Here is a 27,327-nt window from a genome sequence, read left to right on the forward strand (position 1 = left end):
CAGGAAATACAGAAATAGTTCCTTAACTGTGACATGGTGACTGCTTCTAATTGTATGATAAGTGCATTTTCTGTGTGTCTTCAGAGAAGAGGACTCTGAGCAGCATGTTAGAGCTGGGCTGTGGAGCCTGGCATGCTGTATTGTGCCTTGCGCTTTCACTGGGGCACAGAAGATTGAATTCACATGGATGATTTTATCTGGAGTGGTTCTTTTGAGATGCTGCTTTATTCTGCTGACTAGCAGATTGAGTTTTATCAATAGGGTAGCTTTAAAGTACTTTTTCGAGGTTAATTTTACCCGTGTTTAGCTATGCTGGTATTCATTAAGGCATGCTATGATGCTGCTGCCTCCTCCTAAAAGACAGTCTTCTAAAGTTGTGAGCTTCTGTCTGATTTTGATGGCTGCTTAAATTTTCCTTCTTTCTGCAGAGCTGTCACTTCATGTTAATCGTGTTGATAAGTGTAACGATATAGATACTGACCAAGTATAACGTACCTTCCCTTACATGGTCTTTTAGACTTACCAGGGCAGTCCTCTGTAATATGATAAATGTATGTCTCTATTCTGTTGTTAATCTGTACTATCATTTTCATCTACTTTTTGCCCAGTAACTACTCATGTGGGTTTTCTTGAGTTATGGGAAAAGCCTAATTTAGCACTGAACCTGAGCTCATCAAATGAAGTCAATGAAGCCGGGGAGGAGCAGTGTGCTGGGCTGCCGGTTCTGGGCTGTGATTAAAACCAACCCAGATACTGCTTGAAACAAGGTCATTAGGTGATGCTGTAGGGAACAATGTTAAAAATGCTAGCATAGCATTTTCTATCTGGCTCCTAAGAGCTCAAAGATTGATTCTAGAAGGGATTTGTGAAGTCAAACAGCTACTGTAACCTTTATTTTTCTCAATTCATTTTTAGCCTAGGAGCTTGATCATGCTTATATCAGCACTGATTTATTTATTTATGGGCAGAACTCATGTTCTAGCTTGATCTCTGAGTTGTTTTATACTCTTTTTTTTTTTTTGGTTTTTTTTTTTAATACTGAAAAATTAGTGACTTCTCTAAAAGATGAATCTGCACATTCCAGAGTGAGAATCTGGATGCTAACTATTTATTTTACAATTTGAAGCTGTGAACTGTGCTCATCTATTTTATAAGAAATATATTAAAATTGAACTCTATGGTCATCTTTTGGTAGGTAAAATATGACTACAGACAGTGCAACAGTCACTGTAGTGCTTTCTGTGTGATCAGAACTGCTATCACTTAGCTTTTTAAAGAACAACATCAGTGAATTTGAGTGTAATCTTGGATGTGTTTGTCTTTAAATGAATGTAGAGTTTCACAAACATAGGAAGCTATTGCTGGATATATTCAGAAGCAATCTTGGCACAAAGACAAGAATACAAAATATAACTAACACTCTGGGGGCTCTTTAAATCCCCATTGCCTGCCCTACTTTTTCTTCCATAATATCCTTTAGGCAGTGTTTCAGTGCTGTGCTCAAATCCAGTGGCATTTGTTACAGTCATATAACATCAGTTCATACTAGTGTGATTGAATAAATAGCTTCTGAGTTCAAACAACAACAGAAGTCCTTTCTCTCCATCCCAGATAACTGCAGATACTGTACAAGAAATGATGTTGCATATTAATGTGTGTGTCTTGTGGTGAAAATGTATTTTACAGGTCTCTTCTATACAGTCCTTTTCAAGGAAACATTATCTTTCCCTGCAAGTTACTGAGCCTAATGGGGATTGTGAAAGACTTCAAGCAGTTCAGAAAAACTAGTGAGAAGTAGCAAATTCTTGGATCAAACATTAAGCTGAGCTGATAAATGTTCTGGTAGTTAACTAATCATATGCTGCTGTGAAGGAAGAATTGCAACTTCAGTTGTGCCTGCCACTGATTCAAGTTTGGCGATTCATTTTAGGTTCCAAATTCATTGCAGGGTTTTTTGTTTTGTTTGCATTTATGGCAACAAAGTAGAGCTCTAGAGTATGTAAGCAGAAAGTGCCTTTCATACTTAAGGACTTAATTCTAAAAGCCATGAGACCTGAGTTTGGGATTTCAATGAAGTTCTTCCTACAACTGGTTGAAATGACCCTAGGTTTTAAAAACTAAGTTTGACAGATCTAGAATAAATTTGATGTCAAAAATTGAGCCTGTTAGTTTATTACTTACAAATCCAAGTAAGAGAGTGTCTCTCCCAGTTATTTGATGTGTTTATCCTGAGCATGCTTACAATGCTTGATAGCCCTTTGGGATGGAAGCATTTTAAAAATTATTTGAAAAAAAATAATAATAATTAAGCTGTCTACATGTCTGGCTTCTCAGCACATAGCAGACTACTGTATGTATGTGAGAACAGAAGAAAAATCTTCCCCTGATAGTCTGTTAGTGTCTGCATGAAGAAACGTGATGTGAAGGCAATTATAGGCAGGGATCTAATCTATGTGAGGTCAGATCAGGTTTGAACTAGAAGAGAAGGGACCATGACAAGCATGCGGGGGACTGTGCTATGGTGAGACTTGAGACAGTCGAAGTCTGGCAAAGTGCTTTTTATGTCTCGGTAGCGATTACTTTGCTTCTGCAAGGAATGATGTAAATGGTTTCTGAAGTTTTTTTTTTCCAGTCCTATATTTGTGATGCTGAGCATCACAGTCAACAAAGAGCTGGACTAAAGCATTAGGGAAGGAATGAGTTCAGGCATTGAAACTCAGATAGCTCCTTCCTTTCTGGCCGTGTTTCAGCCCTTTCACTCCCTGGCGTGTGTGAGAACTTGGAGCCACAAAAAGGGTGGACTTGTCATTTTTCTCTCTGGTATTGTGTGAGGGTTTCCTACACACACCTACTTGCATGCACATATGTATAGCAGGGCTTCTTTCCATGACCCCACCCTCTGAAAGTCTTTTCCCAGATGTGAAGTTATCTTAATGTCTGCAAACAGGCCAGCTGGCAGTCCTGAACGTATTCAGGAAGGATGCAGAGTTGGGGAAAAGGGATTGGGATTTGTACTAGGGAGGCAGTTAGTGGGGTCTGGGAAAGATTTGCAGGTGGTGCGAACTAACCATGGCAGGAGTCCTTGTTCCAGTTGACTCTGGGGCCTGACTTTGCAGACCCAAACTGAAGAAGGAATGTCAAAAATACGTACCTATGGCGAAACAGTAGAGGGCACCAGACAACAAGGACCAACGTCTTGTACAAGTAGAAATGGAGAGTGAAGGTGGTGGAGAAGAAACGGGAGCAGAGTGTGAAGAACACCAGTCTTCCCTTTGCTTGGCTCTCTGGGCATTTCAAGGATGACAAAGCACAGCTGCAGCTATAGGAAGGTATGCAGAAAAAAGAGGACTCCTTCAAATGTCTTTTTGCTTACCTAGAGCAACACCTGAAAAAGAAACTTAATAAAATGTAAACTCCATACATAAACATAATTGCTAGCTCCCAAATGTAGTGCTTTCTTTTCTTTGCTTCAGAAACTGGAGAATCCAATGATTTATGGTTGCCTGTGGGGGGTGTATGAAGAACTGGTTTTAGCAAAATACACATGCCTAAACCAAGGATAATGGAAAGAGATTAGACAAGCTTTAACTTGGACCTCATTGACCAAGGCTGCAGCACACCGTAACACATCTTCATGCAATTGCTTTCCATCATGTTGTCATCTTTGTGCTTAAAAATGGATGACTCCCTGCATTTTTAATGTGCATCAGGGCTTGATTTATCAGTGTACATACAGCCACTCTCTCTCAGGTCAGAATACATATGCTCTAGGCATTAGGCATTGTTTTGATTTTTATTTCCCCCACCCACTATATGCCTAACTAGCTTGTGCTGGATTTTGTCCTGATTCAGAACAAGCTAAAATATCAAGCGTCAATATTGCTCTTGGTTATTTAAAATAAATAAATAAATAACCACAAGAAGCCTGATCTACTGATATTCTAGTGGATGTGTGTTAGAGTTGTCTTCTATAAGCTGCATATCATTTCAAATTTATTTAATTTGCAATCATCTCTGAATGTACAGTCAACTTATTGATATCTTTATTTTTGTAGTTGATGTATAGTTTGTATTCATGCTTGATACAACTAGCTAGATGAAAATCTTTCAGTTCTAGATGTTGCAGTTCCAGTAAGCTTGGCGACTAAATATATTACACATGCAATGTTAAGACACAATATAAAAAACAATTCTTCTCAAAAGTCAAGTAGTGCTTATGTAAGATGGATCTGCGCTTAATAAGGTAAAAACTGTTAAAGGCACAACACTGGTATTCTTAGAGTTTTTTTTTTTTTTTTTTTTTTTTTTTTTTTTTTTATTTATTTCCTTCCATCTTCACTGACTTTGTCAAAGCATCCCTGGTAGGGCTGACAAAATGCATGGCCATTTGACATCATCTCACCCAATACTAAATGTGCTGTCATGAAGACTGGAAAAGAAACAGCTACTGAGGAAGTGAAAGAAACGTAACACCAATACAACATAGGGCACAGTTCTAGAGAATCTTTATCTCTGGACTTCAATTCAAAGCTTACTCTTTTAAAAAAAACAAACAAACACAGGTTTGTTGATCAAGAAGTTGCGCTAATGACATGAGTGAGATAATGCTCTTCTTTGTGTTTCATTTGGGAAGCCACCAGCAATTTAGAAGATAATATATCTACTTAGTTTAGGTGTCTTTACAAATGTCATAATCCACTCTCTTGAAACACTTCAGTGTAAGATTGATATAGGTTTGAAAACATTAATACTGATCTTCAGAAATGTGAATAAAGCTAAGACATGGAGATTTTGTATGCCTAATCTATATGGTTTAAAAAAAAATAATACCAAATTACTGGCAAACTGAACTGTGTCGTTAACACACTTCATCTAGGGGGAGAAATACTGTGTTGCAGGAAATCATTAGTGCATTTGACAATGTCCTAGAACAGCTCAAGAGCTGTATTCTGTAGGACTAGCGACACCTTAAGGAACAAAAGACACATTGGTGTTAATCCCTTGGGTGAAGAAAGGCATGTTTTGCGCTTGGAAATACTGAGGCTTTGACAGGTGGTTAATATTAATGGGTGAGTGCGTACAGGGACCCAGCTCAAAGGCTGCCATGGGTGAGAGTCTACTTTATTGGGGGTAGGAACTGGAAAGATGATATACTGAGGAGCCTTAGTGCAGTGTTACACATCACTGGCATTTTACTTGCTTTGGTTTCGTGGCTGCTTCCTCACTGCAGGCAGAATCCCCTCTCCCTCACAAAAAGACAGCGGGAGCATCCTCCTAGCCCAGCAGCAAAAAGCATCACGGTGTAGGGCAAAGGATTCACTGCACACATGGTTATCATTTGGGAGCCTGAAAGAATGAGGTATGTTTTGGAATACCTAGCAAGGAATAAGCTGACAGCTGCCTGCAAAAGAACCTTTGCACAAGATTAGTTAAATTTTGTGGGGTTTCTAGGCCTTTGGAGGACGTCACGCAAATGCTTGGCCAGGAAAATTGTTTGCTCTGTCTTCCCTCTGTTGCATGTATTTGCAGGTTTCCTCTTTCACCCATGTTACTGTGTGCTGTAATGAACTGGCGCCCTTGTTTCACGCTCGGTTTGTCGTGTCAACAAGCAGGATGCTAATGAGCTGCGTGCTAGATATTCAAGTTTCCAGGTAGCAGCTGTAGGCTGCGAGACTCCAGCGTGGTCTGTAAGAGACATTTGGTTTCTTACCTAAGAATCAGCGCTGTAGCGGCCAGGAGGTGTTTGACATGCTAATGGTTTGACATGCTAATGCTCTCTGCTTCAAAAGAGACCTGCTCCTTTCCAGCTGAGACCCCAGGTGGCCAGCGCTGAGACACGTGGGCTCAGCATGCAATTAAAACATCACACAGGCACAGAGCTCTTTGAAGTGCAGAAAGACAGCTGAGACTTCTTTCCTTTTCACTGCTATGTGAATGAGGACATCCAACGACGTGCTGGGAAGGAAGGAGCAAAAAGGGATACATTTAAAATGCTGTGTCGAGGCTAGAAGTTAATGCTATAACACTACATCAGCGGCTGAGTTGGCATGAAAGGACAGGTACCGGCTTCGGAAACAGTGCTTCAGACTGAACGCCTGGAATAATACGTGGTAGCTCTGCACTTCCCTCCCAGTGCTGTACCAGCACCACATAGACATATACATCAGTGCTGAAGAACCTTTGTACCTCTGCAAAGAAAGGCAGAGGCATTTCTGATGTGTAAGTTTGAATCCCGCTGAGTCTCATTAAGCAGCGGTGTCAGGTTTTGCCTGCTTGCAGTTAAATTTTGTTCAGTTACTGCAACCTTTCAAACAGCCTCAGTGGTGGTGATTTTGCCCAGAACAATTTGAAAAGGATTTGATGGCAGCTAACCTAAGCTGATGTTCCTTGGCATAGGCTTGGGCCTGACCTTGAAGATTCGAGAGGTTGCAGTCAGAGTTAAGGAAGGGGAGCAGCACAGTTCTGCTCTGGGAAGCACGCAGCTGTCTAAGGCTGTGGGCAGAGCAAGTAAGGGCTGCCTGCACAGGTTTATATGTAGACAGGCCTGAGGCAGCGCTTAGAAGCAAAGTACTTTTTCAGCAGCCTGTATTTGTACACTCACTAGGCTGGACCCTGGGAGGCATGGAAAACTTTCACCATTTGCCAAGCTGAACTCAAGCAAAATTTGGAGTTGACCAAGCAGTAGAGCTGCAAGGAGGGCTGGGAGACTTCCACCCAAGCCCAGCCTTTCAAGCCATCTGCAGACACTGATTTAGTTATACTCTTGGGGACCATTTTCCCTGTACCTTTGTGTGAAAGTGCTTTCTGGGCTCATAGCCTACAGCATGAGTTCTGAAAGAATTTAGGATTGCAATTTACAGCTAGCCAAATTTCCAGTTCCTCTCAAATACAGTATACACGTGGCTCTAGATTAAATCAAGTAGCTTCTCTATTTCTATGGATGTTCTTAGGTGTCCCTCTCTGAAATGCCATAGCTTGTCACTAGGCAAGCGTGTTAAAATCAAAGTGGTGAAATCAAGTGACTGGTCAGTCTTTGTTCTATTGCTTAAATAGCTTGTCTGCACTGTGGGAGGGGAGAATTGCAGAGATTATTTTGAGGCTTCTGAATTAGCTGCATGAAGACTAACAAAGTGAAGTTGTGTACCCACCTATGGGCTGATTCAGATGCTAGGCTGAGATTTGGTAACTCCCAAAGGAAAAATCCTGGAACCAGGCCCATGCAGCACTGCATCTGATGGGACCAGCTCTGTTACGGGAGGGAATGATTAAGCATATGGAGTAGAGATGCAGTGTACATCTGGTTCTTAAGCTTCTGTTAAAAACAGGTAGACCTTCAAGCTTACTTCAGTGTTTTTTTGGTATACTTGGAGAAATTTGATCCAGTTGCTGATTTTTCTTCAATTTCACTGTTATAGTACCTCTAAAAAAAAAAAAATCAGCAAGTGTACAGTTAGCACTTACAATTGGGTGTAAAAGAGACCTTTTGGAAAAGTGAAAGTCTGGTATACCTTCTTCTCTCGTGTTCAGGAAGTGAAAATATCCGATTGCTGTTTCAAGTCTGAGCCCAGCTGGAGCTGTACAGAGCACGCCATCACCCTGAAGGTCAAAGCAGTTGAATTTTTTGTATGATTCCCAGTAAGCTTTGTGTAAAGGTTTTTGTTTAATGTTACAAATATATTTTACAGTGTTAAGTAATACACCATAGTTCTTACTATGGTTTAGTGAGCTTGGTAACTTCAAAACTATGGTTGCTTAAATCAGTGTCAAGTACAACTGATAAGATTAAACTTGCAATTTTCATGAATACCTTCCCTCTTACACAGTGTGACCCGTTCTCCACCTGTATCATCGCTGAAGCAGTGGGTATTAATGCAGCTGGATTCTCATGAACTGCCAGTAAGCATCAGACAAGGTCTTTGCAAGCTCTTCACCTGTGTTATTGAGATTTTTTGGAAATGCTAAGGTCTGGTAAAGGCTGGAATAAAGTGTTATACTGCTGAGCTGAGTTACTGCAGGTATTGGTCTTGGGATGCAGAAGTACTGCCAAGTGCTTGTAACTGGCTCTTCTCACCTGTCTGATCCCTTTTGTCAAGGATTTTGTTACCTGGATTCAAACATCAGGTTGTGCTTCTGCAGTCTTTTCTATGGTCCAGTCTGCAGCGAGGGCTGTGCGTGGTCAATAGCACCTGAGCTCTCAGGATAATCATCCAGCTAGAAATGGGGCAGGGTGCTGAGAGGAGGAAGGCATTCCTGCAGCCTGTAGCTCTGCTGGGAAAGTCTCCTTGCCTGAATATAGAAAACGTTCCAGAAGAGTGCACGTCTGGCCTTCTGGCAGGTGAGACGCTCAGAAAAAAGCTCTACCTCTGGTGTTGCGTCCATCAGTGGGCTGTGAGAGTGGGCCAGTTGGGCAATATTTGCAGGCTGTGTGTGGAGGATGTGTCTCTGATCCCTTCCCATGAGTGTGCCGGAGCTGGTGTGGGAGGCTAACTGGAAAGAGAGGAGTAACCTTGCGGTGCAAGCAGGACTTGCTGGGTTGGTTCTTTGGCTCTGCTCAGCAGCACTGTGGTGAGGTAGAAATCTTGCAGCTGTGCACACACAAAAATCAGGGTTGTTTGTAATGCTTTCCATTCCCAAACTACACTGATGGGATTATTGCAGTTTTCTATGGATAGCATCTTCTGCTCTGGGATGTTCATGAGATCATCGCTTCAGAGAGAGCATCCTGGAGGCATGACAGCACGAAGGTGTGTGTGAAAGCCTTGACCTTCAGCCTGTGTGAGACCAACTCTGAATGCTGGGCCTTACTCTGACCATCAGGTCACCAGTCTGAGGGCAGGCGCAGATGCTTCCTGCAGGGGAATATATATTGGGTTGGTCATTTTTTCAAACTGAATCCAATGACTGAGTAATTAAAGCACTTTGTAACCAAACAACTTAACAACCCAGTATCATTAGTCTTCCTGTTTTTACATGGAGCCTAGAATTACGCTGAGTTCTGTGTTTAAAATTGGGAAGTGTCAGCTTTTAAAAAGAAAAAATAACACTCAGAGCTGCTACCTGAAAGACTGTGCCTCCTTAACCTGCCAGAAACGTCTCATTAGTCAGTTTTCCCATGTTGCTTTTGTAAGCGTTCGTTGTTTGTGAACTAGAGGATTTCCTCAGGATCTGGGTTCTTCCACAGATCACTAAATGAGCATTCCTGGTAGTAATGAGCTGTGCTAATGAGGGGGGTATTCAGTGGGAGAGGAGCAATGGCCATGGCACTCACCAATTTATGCATCAAGTCTCACTGCAGACATTAGCAGAAGGATGGGTACACAACCACCTTGTGTGAATATAGGATTGAAATACCTGAGTACTGTCGAGCTGTTGCAATTCACATTCTTTTTGAGCCTTTGTTGAAAAGGTAGGGCTGCTGTGTTCTTGCACTGTTTGGCTGCATTGCAACAAACCTGGTAACTGATGCCCAGGCATTTTCTATTGATGCGCAGATCAAATGACAGTGGGGAGTGGCTTTCTGGGTGACGTCCCGTGTACAGTGATGTCAGCCAAAGATTTAAAAAATTCAGGTGTGGCATAATCTGCCAATTAAACCGATTAGTACTCAGGCTAACTCTTGAGAGGGAGCACTGTCTCTACAGCTCTGCTTATTGAAGTATTTTATTTAGTCCCTTTGCCTTACCTAGTACTAGACTTTTACCTAGTACCTTCACTGAAGCAAACTGTAAGCTGACGTAGGGCCATGCTGAGGGCTATGTGCTAGCTCTCTGGCCATCTGAGAAGTCTGCTGCTGGCTCACAAGTGGTCCTGACTGCTTGGAAGCTGTGGCCCTGGAGAAGTTCTGCGACCCCCGTAGGATCGGGATGGAGTGCCTCGCGGCATTGCTGGCAGAAGTTAGAGCTAGTCAGGAGGCGATGGAGGCTGGGCAGAAGGAGCTGAAGCGTGACATGGAAACATCTCAAAAGGAAATCAGAACAGTGTTAGCACTGCAGAGGAGTCAACAGCAGGTGAAAGAGGAACTGAAAGCAGAGGTGAAGTCCAGTCACTTGGATATAAGAAATGTGCTCGAGGAAATCCAGCGAGTAAGGGAAGAAATGGAAGCTCGATTAAATACTCAGGCCGATCTGGTCTTACTGATCAAAGAAGTGAGCACCAACCTGACATGCGTAGACAAGGCTTTCCAGAAGATGGAAGAGAGGCAGAAAGTTCTTACCAGCCTGCACCTTCCTACAAGAGAAGACATTGAGCATGGATTTTTCTTTGAGAAATGCTTGCACAAGATGCATGTGAATTTTCAGAAGCCTGTGGAAGCTAACGGTTTGGATGAGGAACATGGAAACATGGTGCTTAGGGGTAAGACCATGGTGATCATAGCGTGGGGACTTGGGCTTGTCATGTGGTTTCTTTTGGCTATTTGCAATGCTTGTAAGAAATATCATTTTTTTTTTCTTAGAAATTAAACCTCTTGCAGGCCTTCATAGTACATGGTAAGCAATGGAAGGCTTTGATTTGGCTCTGCCAACCAAAAAGTGGGTGCCGGATGTTTCAGCTGGCAATTTAGCAGCAGTGCACAAGATCGAGAGGCTCAGGAAAGCAGCAGGACCTGGCAAGTTGAGTTAGGCAGCCGCTCCAGTACTATGCCAAGTGCTGTGCAATGCTGAGGCTCCTCAATGCAACTGTATGGAACGCACCCCAGTGTGTGAGTGGCACTGTATTTCTTGCATCTGATTACCTGCTACCCAGAGAAACTATGCATGGGAAATGGTTCTCCTTATGGAAAAACTTGGGATGGGCCTAATAGTCTTCCCAAAGAAAAGTCTCTCCAGCTGCTGTCCATGCAGTGACTTCAGAGGGAGTGGGAGGATTCCTGGACCTTTTTCAAGGTCATAGGATATTCTTTTTTGCCAGCAAGATACTGAATCTTCTGTGACTGATTCAGTGATCAGAAGGCTCAATCTTTACAAAACTACTGCTGCTATTTTTATGGATTAAAAAAAATAATAAGACCCTATTTGGTGATTGTGTATGGTTGCTGTGCTGCACGTAGTACTTGAGTATCTGTGACTTACAATCTTCAGAAACTGAGCATTTTAAATAGATTGGGTACTGTGTTTTCTAGACTGTTGGAGAAGAGTCCACAAGGGGAAAATCTGTTTTACTTTACAAGTCTGACTTGCATAAAGGTGGCAAGTAAAAATGGCGAAGTGAGGAGGACTTAGGCTGGTGACTGATATTGTCCTTAATTTAGAGTCCAACGTTGATGTGTTGTATCAGTAATTAGACTTGATGCCTTTGTTCTAACGAAATCATGGCTTTTGTTTTGACATCATAGTATGGCTTCTATACAAATCTGGAAACAATCTGTCATTGCCCAGGGGTACGCAAGCCATAAATAAGCATTGGAGTGCTGCTGGCGTTAATCCGTAGAGGCAGCTCATGCTACAGAGAGTTGATGCTAGCAGAGAAATGCTTTTCAACATCTAAAGTGGTTCTGCAGAGCACATGCCTGTGATAAAATTGTTAACAGGAATGTCACTGAATTTCTCTTGTGCACATTTTTTTTTGTTCAGCTTTTTTTAGTTCAGTATCCAGGGTTGGCTTGGATGAATGTTTGAAGGAGCTTCTCTGAAGAGGCTTGGTGGTCTGGGCACCACAATAAAAGCAGTGGTGTGAAACTGGCAAACTGATAAAGCCAGGCTGTGGAGACAGTGGGTAGTTGGAGTCTGTTGTCACTTGCGGTTAGCTGTTGTATCAGGGTACTTATTTAAACAAAATAACTTCATTATGTAACAGTATCTGATGTAATTTTTTTCCCTGAATAAAAATTGTCTGCAACCCTTTGTACAGATGGGAAGCAGCTCTTCATGCTCTGTCGGGGTCCTAACAAATAATGTTAGTCACTTCATACAGTGAATTAAGTGTTGACATTACTACCTTTATTAGTAAATTTATCCCGTACCCTTAAATCGGCAATAGTGCTCCAATTCTCTGTTTATTGTAAGGGAAGCTTTTAGGGAGGGAGATGGAATAAATGAGAGAGTAGGAGTACATGAGCCAGTTGGGCAGGGAAGGACTGAATGTACGCCTTTATTCTCTAGTCACTGCCGTGTTTTGCTTCCTTTCTTCCCCTTGATTATTGCCTCTTGTGATTTTTTTTTAAGAACCTTCAGAAGGTGACCAGTATTTGCTGGAAGATTGCTGGGAATCTAACATGATAGCTCTCAGAGCTGAACCCTCTTCCATTTATAGAGGTGTAAATGAAACAATGTTATGTCTGCACTGAGAGAAAAAAACTGCCCCCATTAGGTAAAATGGTGGTAAAAATATACCTGGAACTGGCAGCCAAGCTTGGTCCGTTTGCCCTACTGATTAGAATTTGGTTTTTGATTTGGGTTATGTCGATACCTTTAACAGCTCTAATATTAAACAGCAAGACAGTATGTTTCTAATAGGAAATACACCCTGTAACAGTCAGCATCTCCTTAGCAGGAGTGCAGCGAGATCTCCAATAATGCAGGAGTGCCCAAACATTATAAAGCAGTAATGCTGACATTTCTCTAACTAAGGGAGGACAGGAAATCTTGCCTGGAGACGATTTATTTGGAAAATTCATAGTCTTAGGGAGGCCCTTCACACGCGGCTCAGCAAGAGGCACAGATGACATCAGTATTTTGAACAGAAAACTTTTTCAAATGTTCTGAAAACGAGCGAAGTCTATGCAAGACTGGTGCATTAATGCAACAGTTGATGTGTCAGACTAACATTAACTGAGAATCACAGGTTTATTGTTAATAATATTAAGTTATGTGATTGAGGCTTTCACTGCTGGCAATATGCAAGAGTCACTTGACAACCTTCATACCAGGTGTTTGGACTTCAGAAGGGATTCATTAGCAGCTACTTCTAGTTCATTAATTTGTCCCCTGTTTTTTCCACATGTTCTTGTTTTTCTTTTCTCAGAATCTCATCTCTCAGGTTTTATCGCTTTATCTGGAAGAAATCTTGTTAAGTTGACACTGTACAAAGTAATCTGCTCCGATGTCTTCATTAAAATGCCAAGGGATATTTATGTATTGCGTCAGCCTTCTGTTGCGAAAGTGTTTGCTTGTCCTGTGTGTGATCAAAAGACTGGCCCTATCTGCACTGCAGTACTGTACCTTTTTGGTCTGAAGGCAGCAGAGAAACCTGTAACCTCGGTGGTGTTTACGAATCCAGGGCTGGGTTATGTAATGCGGTTTCCTCTGGCACCACACAATTGTGTACTGTGAAGGGACTGAGGTTGCAACATAACTGAGAATATTAAGTGAGCTATGTAATTCTTGGACCGTGAAAAGCAGCAGGGCAAACTCAAAATATGTTACATTTTAGAGCATTTTTAAGTATCATCTGTGACCTAAATTGCTGATGCTAGAAACTTGTTGGAAGACCTTTGGGTAATGGAGCTCAAACCTGAGATGTAGAGTGGAGTTCTTGCAGTAAAATTTTTTTTGGAAGGATGGAAAAGATCAAGGAAATGTGGGGAAAATGGTTTTGTATTCAGTACTACCTTAGAGTTTAGAAAATATGAAATACATGTTGCAAACAGAAGTGGTTGGCTCATCTTAAGGTAGAAACAAGTTAGTGGATGGGTACGATTACAGAAATCTTGCATTTTATGTAAACGTTTATTAAAATCACAGAATGTAGAATATGCTGAAAAGTAAGCCACAATACACGAAGGTAAGGACAAAGAGCAAAATATTGTATATGAGGTTATGGTTCTAGAACCCAGCCTGTCAGATGATTATGTCTGATCCACAGTGCTGTGGAACAAACCTTTCTCCTAGTTAGTGTTTCAGGACGAGTTTAGATCTATATTCTTTTGTACCTGCCTTTAAGTTTTCATTAGACATAAAGTACAGATTAACTCGTTGTTGTTGTTTTTGTTCCAGTTGACAAGGGCAAGCAGCGGAGTCCAAAAAGCTCGTGCATACAGACACAAACCTCCACAGATGTGCATTCACCTGGCACAAAAACAGCTGAGTTGACACAGTACAAGACAAAATGTGAGAACCAAAGTGGAATCATTCTGCAGCTGAAGAAATTCCTGTCAAGCAGCAACCAGAAGTTTGAAGCATTGACAATTGTGATCCAGCACCTGCAGTCTGAGGTAAAAAACAAAACAAAACAAAACAAAAGTCTTGCAACTAATCCATTCTGACTTTAATTTGTTGAACTGTTCTCAACAATGGCTTCTGAATATATTATACACTGATACATAATGTCTGCATTTTCACTCCAGTTGCTACATTCCTGTGTCTTCTTTCTCCTATGATTCCTTTTCTAATGCGATCCATTGCAAGTTCCTATATTAACTATATGCCTTCAATTAATGGTGCTATTATAACAGAATGTTCTCATGTTAGTGCCATTTTAAATAACCTTTAATGTGTATTTGTAGCCTAGAAATAATTTCTAGTAAGTTGTGAATAAATCAAGTACAGATGTGGTTACCTGTATTTAATGAAATAAGGGTGGCCACTTGCTCTATAGTTCCTATCCGTCTTCTTGTGGGACTTCCAGAAAACTTGTTCCAGGCATCAGTTGGACAGAAACAAACAAACAAAAAACCTCAACGTGTTTGACTGCCTCTTTGCAGCTTCACATCTTTTTCTGAAAATAAGTTTCTAAAAGTTTTTATTCCTTCAGGGCTGAGCACCTCTTCAAGTATATACTTGAAGTTCTGCCCCTGTAGGAAAGTCTAGTTTGAAGAGAAAATCTGCATGACCTTGCTTTGTTATCTGATATTGGAAAGAAGGTTAGATAAAGAGTGGATATGCTTTACAAATAATTGAGAATGAAGTACAGGGTACTGACTATTAAATGCTGCATTATTGGTAATATCTTTACAATTATCAACTTTCATTAAAAAAAAAAATAATAATGCACCTGAAATTTAGTGGAGTTCGTCTGATGTGTGTTAATGTTTGCTTGTCCTAGTCTGTTCGACATACAGAATGACTTCAGAAGTTTGATAATGCACTAAAGTGTTGGTCTGCTTTGAAAGATTTTGAGAGAAATCTCAAGTTAGGGGATAACAGTTTTGGATTTATGCTGCAACAGTCGATGCAGACTTTACTAGCAGTTCATTTTGTATTTATAGCTAATGTTCCAAGATTGATACCAGTTGTATTTTAGCTGTTCCCATATGTAGTGATTTCATCCAATGTATAAAAATCACTGAGTTGTCTTAGTATGCTGCCAGAAACATAGCATTCTCTTCTGCTGGGATAATATCTGTTCACTCTCCTTTCAACTAAAAACACTGCATTATTGTTAAGTTCAAGTCTGGTTCAACTCAGAAAGAACAGTTGCTTTTACTGAGTTTTGTGAGGTTGGTTTGTTTTAGTTTTTTAAACTCTTGATTGGAACATTTTTCTCTAATATAATTTAAGATCTTCAAAGCAATTTGTTACAAGCTTTTTGGGTGCCTGTCATCTAATACAAACTTGTGAAATTTGGACTGCTAAACTTCTGTTCAATCTTCGTGAGACTTTATAATAAGCACCTAGATTTCTGGTAACTTTCATAATTAAAATAAAAGTCTTGGCCCAGGTTCTTTCAGATATTTTGTATTGCAATATTTATTTATTTATTTATTTATTTTTTAAGGAATACGTAATCTGTGCATCTTTACCTGGTATTTTAGTCAGAAGCCTGTCATATGTACTTCTTCCAGGCTGTTTTACGGTGCATTTGCAGTATAGGCATTGTTTCCAGGGATGATTATTGAGGGGAAAAAAAAAAAAGTGTGTAAGATGGAGGGAAGAGAGAAGAACTTTGTGGGGGAGAATAATTTTTCTGCTTCTGCCTTTTTGTTATTATTTTGCATGTGGAAAGAAAAAAATGTCAATTATATAAATTAAAATCAATAAAATAAATTAAAATCATTAAAATAATATTAAAATAAAATTTAATTATTAATTTAATTAAAAATAACAAAAGCATATCAATTATATAAAACCAGTAATCTAGGAGTGTTAAGCCAAAGCACTTGTAACTGGGCTAAAAATTGGTGTGTTGACGTATCTGCAGTTGTTCCAGGTATTGACGTTCTCTTCTTTCCCAGGATAAGACAAGTCCTAGGTGAAGAGGCCATGTCTTACTGTACTTAGTGTAGGACTGAAGAGGACCATTCTGCCATGGTTGGTGTAAGCAGTACTCAGAAATCTGATAAGTAGCTAGGGAATCCTTCAAGATTTCTGTATTTTAGAGAAGGCTGAAGAGTGGTCTTGTTCTGTTTTGGTTGTTTTTTCCTTCCCTTCTGAAGTGTGCATTTTGGTCTAGCTAATTTAATCCGAACTGGCTGTGCATTTATTTTTTGGAAGTGTGTCTCAGGGATTGCTTCAATGTAGTTCTCAAATTTTGGGGGTAAATTCAGGGAGAAACTTAGAGGGTTTAACTCAAGCTGAAAATCACTGCCTTAACTACTGCAGAGCCAACAGAAAGTAGCTTCAGCTTTTATGAAAGTAGTTTTCAGTTTTTTTGGGGGGAAGAAATCAACTAATCATAATCTTTTTTATTATTATGTGAACAACAAGGCTGTGCTTCCCACTCCTCCTACTTGAGCAAGTGTGAAGTAACACAGTACAGCTTGAGCTGATAAAACAGTATGCTGTCACCAGAAGAGGGTCCTGCTGTACACTCCTCTGGTGCTGGTCTGTCCCTGATTCAGCTTTCAGCTGCCAGAAAGCTACTCTAGCCATAGAGAGAGCATTTCCTGTCCAAATTAGTGACATGGACCGTTCTTCTGGTCAGAACCAGTGCAAGGGGGAGGCAGGGTTAAGGACAGGCTGCCTGGTTAGATAGAGAAAAGAGCCAGGGTGAGCTGCTGCAGAACTTCAAGGCTGTATGTCGCAGCTAGAGCCTCTTGGCAAAACCCGCCCCAGCCTTTCCTGTATTCCCTGCGGGAGGAGGAACTGACAAAGCTGAAGTTACTGGGAGAGGTGAATCAGCTGCTGCTATTTTTTTTCTTCTCTTCAAGAGGTCCCAGATGCAATTCTGCACCAAAATTTTAAATTGCTTCTTATGAGCTCATGTGAAATGGGATAGCACTGGCAAAATGAGAATTTGCTGGCAGTGACTTCTGTCAGAAATGCAGCCAGCCCTTCTGGAGCGAAGTCATGAGGCTGCTGTCTAAGGGTTAAACAAAATTGTGTAAGGCTGCTGTGCTGTTTCCAGCTGAGCTCACAAAACTCTGTGTGAGCTCAAACGTGTTTGTTACGAGCATTATCATGGAGCTGTCAATATTAACAGCTGGCTCTGATAATACCTCTAACACTGGAGCTGTTAGGGTTTGTCTAGATGATTTCTGTGGTTAACTGCTTCTACCAAGACTGTTCTGAATTTAAGCCTCTTAAAGGTGGGCCAGTCCACCCTGATAAAACTGTAAAACCAGATTTCAACTGAGCAGATCCTGTTGCAATGAATTAGCACTAGATTGAAACCCTGGTGGCAACCTGATTACTTGATGGTAAGGAACGACGTGTCCAATGAGAATGTCAGACTGTACCAAGATTTTTCGTTGCTAGATAACTGTGTGTATGCTAACTGAGCATTAAAAGTACGTGTCAAGCTGCAATCTTATCAAAACAGCAAGCTAGTCCTTCTAGACGTCTGTTTTCCCTCTAGTCCCCTGGTAATTCCTATGGCTCAGTAACTCTTTTCCTGTTTTTTTTAAGTTCAGACAAGAGAGGAAAAGTGACAGAACAGTGGAAATGGGCTTACTGAGTGCAAAGGAAAGCCAGCTTCCTTTAACTACGTAAGCTCTGAAATGTGTACTAGACTTGAGTGTTAATTTTGCATGTTTTGACTTTTTTCTTGTCTCTTTAGTAGCAGATGCATTCAGAGAAACTCTAGAGATAATATGGTTTAAGACTTTTGGTGTAGGTGAGGCTGTGGCTGGCCATGGTGGAACCTGTCAGGCCTGTGGGCTCACACTTGTGTCTGTGCGGCCTGGTGCCTGCAGGCCCTGGGGAGAGCCAGTGCAGGAACACCATGAGGAGCCCACGGAAGAGGAATCGGTCTGTCCGTACCTGAAGTTTTATGGGCATGCTCTTGTGAAGTGGTTAACTCTGGGAAGGAGTGAGAGTGAGAAACCAGTGTGAGGCAGGGATGTGTGCCTGAGAGGCCCTCAGCAGCACAACCTCTGGTTAAACCGCCCCAGCTTTGGGGTTGGGAGATGTTTGTTTTGTCTGCATGGTACTGGCTGGGTCTTATATTTGGTTTTGGTCACTTCTAAAGCCATTCAAGAAAGATTTAGCTTTGAAGTGAAGAGGAAATGTATTGCTGTTGTGTGACTCAAACTGCTTTGTGAGTATTGAAAGTGTGAATTGACAGCTGCTGCCTTCATATTTTCGTATTTTTATGCGTATGTTTTAATTGCCACATTTGGAAGTACTCAAGTCATTAAAAAAACAGTCAGTAAAATGTTTTATTAATACCCAGTTCTGTTGTTTTTACTTTAAGAAATTAAATCAAGTCCTTAAGTCCTTCAAGAGCTTTTAAAAGACTCAGGCATAGAAACAAGCTTCAAAATTTTGCTGGTGCCACGGAGCTCCAGAGATGAACAGAAACAAAGCCTTACTGCTGTTCTTCTCTTGGTATGCTTGAGAAGACTGGAATTTACAATTCAAATTTTACTTTGGAATGACTGGGGCGACTTCTTCAAGAAGTCACCTTCACAGAGGGAATGTGATTTGCAAGGCTCCAGAGCCTTGGCAAAATAATATGGGGATACCATTAATTGTGGATGTGATACAGGAAGCAGTGTAAGTAATGAGCTAGAAATTGTGTGGCTGAGATGGACTTCGGTATTTCTAGGTGGAAATAAAAATCCACCATTAATACATGAGCTACTCTAACTGGCATTTCCTGACATGTAGATGACTGTGAGAGTCAAGGTACTAGTCTTCTAGGGAATTTCCTAGCACTTATTTTTTTTCCATCTTGGAATACGCAAACATGTTGATTGGAATAATTTGTGCTGGTCTTCATGGAAGCTCAGCAGAAAATATTTATATTTATTATATGAGGAAATGCATACCCAACTTAAGGAGCAGAAGTACATATTGCATCACTAAACCCCAAACCGTTAGTGGTAAAAGAAAGTTTTGGAACAGTTGCATTTTTGGCATGTACATCCAAAATACATTGGCAAGGCCATTGTTAAGCACAGCTGTCTGAGTTTAAATTTATAGTTTTGACTTTCCAGAACCTAACATCAAACCTGTCTGGTTCTCATTAAGATTCTCATCCAAAATGCACTTCTGCTCATTAAATCTGGCTTCCCAGAGTATAGATATCTCTTTTTACACGGGACAGAATGTAAGGATATAAGATCATTTTTGTTGGCAGCTTGTATCTTACAGGTAGCTGTTGTGGAAACCAAGGAAGTTTCAAATTATTCTCAAGTTCTTTGTAGCATTTGACTGCTAATTGACAATAACGTTTTTGGCAACATTGAAATTTTGTGAGCTATTAACACCCAGGAAATTAACTACTGTGAGACCTGGCTCTGGTAAAATAGCCATCCAGCTCTTAGAAGACACTTCAGTTACCACATTTATTGGGTACTGTTGGGTGTTCAGAAGTGGTGATGGAGAGTTCAGCCCTGTAGCTAGTCCTAGCAAAAGGTGTGCTGAGAAAAATACATCTTTGACTTTAAAATCAAGTTTCATGTTTCAGGTAGCCAGTATTGCCTTCCCTGACAAAGAAGCTAATTCCCATGGCTACCTTGTTATTTCTCCTAGTTCCTAATCTTTAAGGAAGATGCACAATTGATGCTAGATGTAACTATTGCAGATTTGAAGTAAAAGGGAGGGGCTTATGGGAGAAAGAAAATTACATCTTTGCTTCTTGTTTCCCTCTTCTTGTACTGTATTTTCAGATGAAATTCTAAACAGCCTTAAAACCAGAAGGCCTTAGAACAAATACTGTAATGTTTTGCTCAAGTGTAGGATCCTAACCTTTAAAAATTTTGATAAAGGTAATTATAATTCTATAGATGTGAGAATTTAAGTTATGGCATTGCGGTTTGTCAAGCTGCATCATATCTGTTCAAGACTTTGACTTTGTCGCATGCTCAGATGAGATGAATTGAAGCAAATTTGGGAAAACACTGAAAAATTAAATAATTGCTCAAGTAGGGTGAACTTGCTTATGAGATGAGAATTTTAACAGGGAAGAAGAGAGTCATTCTGTGTGACATAAAGTTAATATTACAGTTCAGGAATCTTATAGAGTAGGAAATGGGCTGTAAAGTTAAATAGCCCATCTTACTACTCCATCTGGGCCTAACTTTGTAAAGCTATTGCATACAGGTGGCCATTTTTCAAAATGGGAAGACAAATGCTTATTCTCTCATATGAGCATAAGATCCTGTCTAATGTTTGTACAAGTGTAGAGCCCACAAGTTCAAGATCCATATTAAATATTAAGTGACTCACAGGAATCCTGTCTGGCTGGTTCTCTGCTTTACTGTTTCACATACTAAACATTGGGGAACAAACATTTGATGCTTCATAAATGAGAGAAGTCAAATGTTGGAAGTTACAGGGAGTCTCTCTTAGCTAATCGCAGAAGAGTTGTAGTCTGAGACTCAACTGGGTTCTGTTTGAAGTAAGAAGTCAAGGGCAGGTGAAAATTGATTGTTTATTTTGTCTGATAAGAAGGCAGCACACTAACAATGTCAAGAGTAATTTGGAAATAGTCATTTCACTGTAGGTTGGTTGATTTGAGATGATTAATGGCATTTTCACTTTACTGCAGTAATAGTCTAGTCCTCCATTCAAAAATATACCTGGAGAAGGGGGTTAAAGACCCTGGCTAACTTTAATGATACCTGGCTAACTTTAGCTTGCTTTTGCCTCTGAGTACTGTGAAAGAGATAGTATTTCAATATTTAAGTGGGTTGAGGTTGGGTGAGTGTTTTTTTTTTTTTTTTTTTTTTTTAAAGACAATTTCTAAAATTGCTGACTTCTAATTAGAAGACTTGCTTACTTGCTTAAAGGACGAGGAAGGAACAGGAACTGGTAGAGGTAGTCTGCCATAAGGACCAAAGTAATCAATGCAAATGTAATATTGCAGAGCGGATATGAATGGCCCTTTTGTTACCCCCGCATAACTACCTCCGAGCTATAGCTGATGCCACGTGAGTGACTGGAGTTTATACAGAGACATGACTCAGCTTCCATGTTAAGGCCAGTGATCATACTCATCTTTTCACTCATGTTGGAGAATTGCTTACAAATAACCTTTTGGTATCTTGAAATAAATAAATAATGTTTCTCTCTGAATTTGGTTTAGGAGTAAGTGCTTATTGTTTGACACTAAACAGCTTTCAAAATCAGGCTTTCTTTTCCCGGAATAAAATTAATTTGACCCTATATCTGACAGTGAAACACAGTTGGGTGCTTCCTTTCTTTGCTGCTCTCATGAATTTCTGTCTTACAGACTCTGGACAAATTTTATTTATTCTGTTTTAACAAATATATTTTTATATATGGAACTTTGTCCTCCTCTCACGTGTGTTGACTCCTGAAACAACTTGTTTAGGAAGTGTATCAGTGATAAAACGAGAAGGCTGATCCGCAGCCTTGCAGATCAGAGCTCTTTCCACCTTGCAGTTCTGCCCGTAACAGGTCTAACTGCTCCTGACTCAAAGCCTCCTGCGCATTTGCTGCCATGGGGTGCTTCGTAATGGCATCGTCTGAGCCTTTCTCTCCCTTCTGTTGGCAGGGACCACTCCGTATCTCCTCCTTAAGAGGAGAACGCCCCAGTATAGGCAGGATATGTTCGTGTCACAGAAAAAGTCCCACAACATGACTGATTTTCTGAAATACTTCAGGACCTAGAAGTCAGTTGTGACCGTTCCATGGGAAACGTATCGGTACTTTGCAGAGTGCAGCTGGAGCTATGCGCCAATAATACTTGTTCCAAACCTGATAGACAATATGTGGGAGGGAATTTGCAGCGCGAGGCTTCTCATGAGAACAATTTGGAAGATTTGTGAAACACCGGCCGCTCGGGAAATGCTTGTAGCTTAGCTCTTGGGGATACCTTGTGGCTCTCGCAGGCGAATATTCAGCTTAGGTACATGGCCAGGAAGGTTGGCTGCTGGCATGCTTGGTGCTAGATACCTTTTGTGTTCATTGTGGAATGTGGACGTTTGTGGAGCTTCCTGCTTTTAAGGCACAGAGATGGCAGCTTCTGAGCTGTTTGTGTCCTCACTGTTGTCCTTCTCCTAAGATGACACCAGGCTGGTCTGTTGGAATTTAGAGCTGCAGCAAAACCAGCTGGCTGCCAGGAAAAAGCACTCTTGAGCCTGTAACTGCCAGTAACAAAAGGATGAATAAGACATCTCGTAATTTATTCCATTCCTGACTTGTCATTTTTGTCATTTTGAAACTGTCACGATCTCCACCCTTTACCTCGTACCTTTTTTCCCCTGCTTTTGTGTTTCTCTCTGGCTGCAGCAGAGCACATCTCACCTTCCCAGGTGTCCTTGCTGTTGGGCACACATCCCCCTGGAGTTTCCTGACAAATCCTCAAAAGCTGTGAAGGATTTTTTTTAACTGCTTAATCCCGCACGTAACAGGAAATGTCCAGGTCTCCTGCTTTATGCTGAGCATTGTTTTACAGCATCTTACAAGAGAGATGCACCCGAATGGTACCACCTGGGGCAAAGCTTTTGTCCCTGAGCTCTGTTCTCGTGGCTGCCCACTGCCTCCATGTTTGTGGTAGCATAAATGCTTTTGCTAAAGCTAGCCTGGCTGCCTTGCACAGCTGTAACAGATTCTTTTGAAATAAGAGAAGTAGGTACCCAGCCATCCTCCATCATCTTGCCATAAGCTCATAAATTTTGCCAGAAACAGCTTTAAATTGTTACTAAGAGCCTCCTTGAGTCTGTGACAGCTAACCGAGGATTGTGCTGTTGGAGAAATCTGGCAATGATAAAATTATATGGAGAAATGAGCAAGGCCAAAACTGCTTGATCCTGCCTCGTGGAGCTGTTTTTTCAGTTTTTGGTATTGATTTTCACTACAATCTTGTGAAGTATGAGCTAGAAGATACCTGCATAGCTGTCTGGGAATGAAATACTGAAGATGGCCCCTCCTGGATTTTGGGAGTTGTGTTTGGCATTTTACCAGGTGGCTGGTGGTCCTGATGGGAAGCCTTTTCTGAATGTTTTCTTTCATGGGGGTCATGGGGCATGTCTGCGTGGATTTCTTGCTTTGGGAAACCACGAGTGGGCGCGTTGAAGGCTGAGGGCTTACGGATCAACAGCACCAGGAAAATGCAAAATGGTGCGAGAGCAGCGGGAAGCAAGGAGCTCCCAAATGAGAGATTGGGCTCAGGAGAGCAGTGTCTCCTATTCTGCTTTGAGGTTTTGGCTTCTGGTTGGCCAGTCGGTTAATTTGATGTGGAAAGGACACAGAGATCAGAATAGCTTTAATTAAAACCAGACACGAGCCATTCTGTGGGCCATGAGGCAGGCCTTTTGGAGGCACCAGCCCGAATGGCGGCCTTCCCGAGGGGCCTGCCGCACCGTGCAGCCACCAGCCAGAGGGGGAGGCAGGTGGTGATCAGGTCAGGGATGATTTTTTGGGTGAGAATTACAATCAGGGCTGAGTATGTGAGCCAAGAAGTGGGGAGAGGAACCCCCTCAGTGGCTCCCTGTGGCGTGCAGCCTCCTGGAAGCCCACAGAGGCAGGCGGAGCGGGGCTTGGCGTCGCCGGGCTTTGCCCCGGGGGCTTTCTGTGTGGGGTGGCTTTGTCCCCCAAGCTTTTCGTGCGGCGTGGCCGGGCTCTGCCCGTGTTCTCACCCCAAGGGGGGCAGCCACCGGCTGCAGCACGGTGCTGACAGCAGCAGCTGTGTCCCGGAGGCACGGCGCTGTCACTCGTGCGGCTGAGAGGGGCACCGCCGCCTCGGGGCGCCCGTGCCCCTGCCTGCCCGAGCCCCGGCGGCTCGGGGCCGGGGCGGGTTTATTTTCTTTTTCTTTCCTTCTTTTTTTTTTTTTTTTTTTTTTTTTTTTTTTTTTCCCCTCCCGGTGTTCCGTAGCGGAAGCACAAAGCCAGCGGCTCCGGGCCTCCCGCTCCTCTCTCCTCCGCGATTTAAAGCCCGAAAAGCGGCGCCTCCCGGCTCCGCCACCCCCCGCAGCTCTTCCCCCCCTCTCCCTCTCTCCCTCCCTCCCTCCCGCGGGCGGGCACCGATCGCAGCCCGGGGCTCGGCAGCGGGAGGCAGGCGCTGCCCGAGGGATGGGCTGCTCCGGCAGCAGGCTCTGCACCTACCCGCCGTGCGCCGCAGCCAGGGTAACGCCGCCGGGCTCGCCTGGATCGGGCGGGGATGCGGGGTGCGGGGTTTGGGGGTTTTTGGGGTGTGTTTTTTTTTGGTAGTGATGCTGGGGAGCGGGGCGCGGCGAGGGGAGGAAGGAGCTGGCAAAGGGAGAGAAGAGGGGGGATCCTGTGCTCCCCTCCTGGCTCTCTGGGGGTGCGGGGCGATGCCCACCCCGTAACGCACCCCGCAAGGTGCCCTGCCCGCCTTGGGCACTCCTCTGTCCTTGTCAGCCATCGGCTGCCTTGTGCCCAGGGCTCCCGGCGCTCCACCCATCATAAAGTGTGCAGGCGAGTGCTGCGGAGCAGGATTCAGATTGCCGTGGTATCCTGGAATAAAAATAATAATAATAAAAAAACAACCAACGGAGCTATTATTTCGTTTTAGAGTACAACTTCCTTAACGACAGGAGAACATCTGTGTGTTTGGGAACGGTGGGGCTGTTGTCCTACATGATTCATGTCTTGGCTTCTTGCTCCTGCCTCTTGTTTTGCTGCAGAGCACATCGAAGTTGATTATTGGAAGGTGCCCTGTCCAGGTCGCTAGTAACCGGTGTTTGGGTTTGTTTGTTTTTTCTCCTACAGAGGGAGGAAGCACTGAAACAACACAAAGAGTTATCTCAGGAGCTGGTCAACCTTCGAGGAGAACTGGGTAAGAATTTATTTACCTTATTAATCTCAATGAAAGCACAAATGGGGCAGACCGGATCTCTGCAAAGACAGATGCCGTGGCGTTGTAATGGCAGGCATTTAACTCCCTGCCTGAGTCCTGCTCAGATGCTGCATCGCTGTGTTCAGAGCCTCGGCAGCGTGACCCCGGGTTCACCGAATCCATGGCACGGAGCTGCCTGTGCCTGGGGAGCCTCCTCACGAAACACGCATCTGATGACCACAGAACTCGCTTTCAGAAGATGGGGGGTGTCTGGCAATGTGCGCACTGTCTGAACCCCAACTCTAGAAGTCTGCAGCAAAAATCCATAAAGCTGTGCAATACGCTGCGCAAAATTCACATTTTGCATTAGTGACTTGTAGGTGAATGAGTGGGGAATTAATAGAAGGCAGTGGTGTCGGGCTAATGAGATTACATCTTTGAACTCATCCTAGTGGACAGCTATAATATGAAATTGAGCTGTAATGTGCAAGGGCTGCTTTTGCCAACTGTGAAGCTTGATTTAACTGCGTTAATGGCAACTTCATCTAACTTGTTTGAACTCAAAGCAGGATCAACTTGTGGAGTGCAAAAAGTCATTGAATTAAACTGAGGGTGCTTGAAAATGAAACTAGAGTTTTATAAAATGCCCACTTCTGTCAGGATGGAGCCCCTTTAAATAGAAAAAAAAAAAAAAAAAAACAACCTTCTGAAAGCAGAAGTGAGGAGTGCAGTGGTTTCAGATATATCACTTATTACTGAGGAGCCGAAGTGTTTGTTTTCACATGCTTTGGAAGTTGAGTGTTGTCTCAAACAAACTGGAGGGTAGGTCTTGTTCCGTGCAGGTGGTGCACTTAGTGTTCAGATTTATTTATTAGTGCTGATTAGTAGGGCAGGCAACTCCTGTGACTAATTAGAGTTGAAAGCTTGATGGGGAGGAAGGGGCTACCCCCAGCTGAACCAGCAGAGCACAGCTTCTCCTTGTCACTGTTACTGGTGTCCAGTTGAGAGCTTATTGCAAAATGCAGCTTTCTGGGAGCTTTACTTGGTGTTGTGTGAATTTGTGGTGTGTGAGCAGCACAAGCAGCAAGAGCCTTGCAGCATGGGTAGATGCAAGAGAGTGCCAAAGGTACCAAACACACCACAGAAACGTGTCAAGATTTCTTTCCTGAAAGTTCAACACTAGAAAGCTGGGGCTTTTCTAGAGCTTAGTGCTCAGCGGCCTCTCCCATGCTGCAACCTTTAACCTTTCTGCTGATGAAGTGTCCGGGTTGCACTGTAGGAGCTGCTTTTGAAAGAGCCTTGGGTCCCCCTGGCCTCGTGTCCTTGTGCCAGTGCCTGCCTGGAGCCTGCTGAAGGCTGGGGGCTTCCAAGCAGCCGGGCTGGAGGAGCTGGGCCGGGGCAAGGGAAGGGCAGAGGGCTGCGTCCTGCAGCAGCCAGCACTCTGTCACCCCACAGTGACAAAAGCAGAACTCAACTCATAGTGAGGAAACTTCTTGGATGAACTACAGAGTTGTGTTGTGAAGATAACATGGACTTATATATATAAATTTTATATACGTATATTGTTTGTATGTGTATATTGCATATTATATCGGGTGCTGGCTGAGCCCTGGCTGAGGTGACGCTCCCTCAGGCTGGCTTCCCTTTGCACAGTTTCCCAATTTTCCCTGTGATTTCAGGGAAACATTTATCTTCACGCAACTCCTCTGGCATAGCCACGTCACGCACCCGGCCTGCCTGTGCTTCTCAGCACAGGTCTGCAGTGGCAGGTCTGCAATTCCATCTGGCTTTTAAAGATTTGCTTAAAATAAAGCCAGCCAGGCCTCACTTGTTGACCAGGTTTAGGAAATACATTCTTGTAATGTTAGCTTTAGCTGAAAATAGCTGTTAAATGCACACCTGCTAATCAGCTCTGCTTCCCCTGCTAAATGGGTAGAGCTGCATTTAAGATTCCCATGGGTTGTTTTGAGGTAAGGATTGAGAGATTTGGGTTCATAGCATTATTTAGGCACAGGCTGGTTAGACAGTTAACTTCAGTTTCAGTCTTCTTTGGGCTGTATGGACACCCTGCCTCATGCAGTCCCAGGCTGACGTGTTTTTAAGGCATGTTGTTTCGCAGTTTGGGAACGAGCGGTCTAGGAAGAGGAACCAGGTGTGTCCAGCTTGGCATAGTCTGTGCGCTGAATGTTGCCAAATTCGAGAGGAGCATGAAATCTGCAGCGTGCACCTTGCAGGTTTGAGTCCTCAGTTTCTGCCTTTGAAGTTTAATTGCATATGCTCCCAAGCTCCTTTATTTACCTTGCA

The 27,327-nt window shown here is 42.6% G+C and overlaps 2 protein-coding genes across 5 annotated transcripts in view; both read left to right on the forward strand.

Annotated features, from left to right (window-relative positions):
* The window catches only part of MTUS1 (microtubule associated scaffold protein 1), a 111,545-nt gene that overhangs the window by 70,823 nt on the left and 13,395 nt on the right, over positions 1–27,327 (forward strand). For 3 of the 4 annotated variants that reach the window (XM_084517471.1, XM_084517472.1, XM_084517473.1), the window contains 2 exons: positions 13,932–14,149; positions 24,957–25,023. In XM_084517471.1, coding sequence (XP_084373597.1) covers positions 13,932–14,149; positions 24,957–25,023 — 285 coding nt within the window. Of the gene's footprint in view, positions 1–13,931; positions 14,150–24,075; positions 24,351–24,956; positions 25,024–27,327 lie in introns of those variants that run through there. The other variant, XM_084517474.1, reaches the window with a different exon arrangement.
* Positions 7,557–13,268, forward strand: LOC311436742 (uncharacterized protein; the record flags this gene model as incomplete). The annotated part of the gene is made up of 3 exons (XM_084519209.1): positions 7,557–7,602; positions 7,824–10,353; positions 12,961–13,268. Exons 2-3 carry the CDS (start codon positions 9,864–9,866, stop codon positions 13,266–13,268), a joined length of 798 nt encoding a protein of 265 aa, XP_084375335.1. The 5' UTR covers positions 7,557–7,602; positions 7,824–9,863.

The sequence above is a fragment of the Aythya ferina genome (genome assembly GCF_964211825.1).
Source record: "Aythya ferina genome assembly, chromosome: 4".
NCBI classification, from domain to species: Eukaryota; Metazoa; Chordata; class Aves; order Anseriformes; family Anatidae; genus Aythya; species Aythya ferina.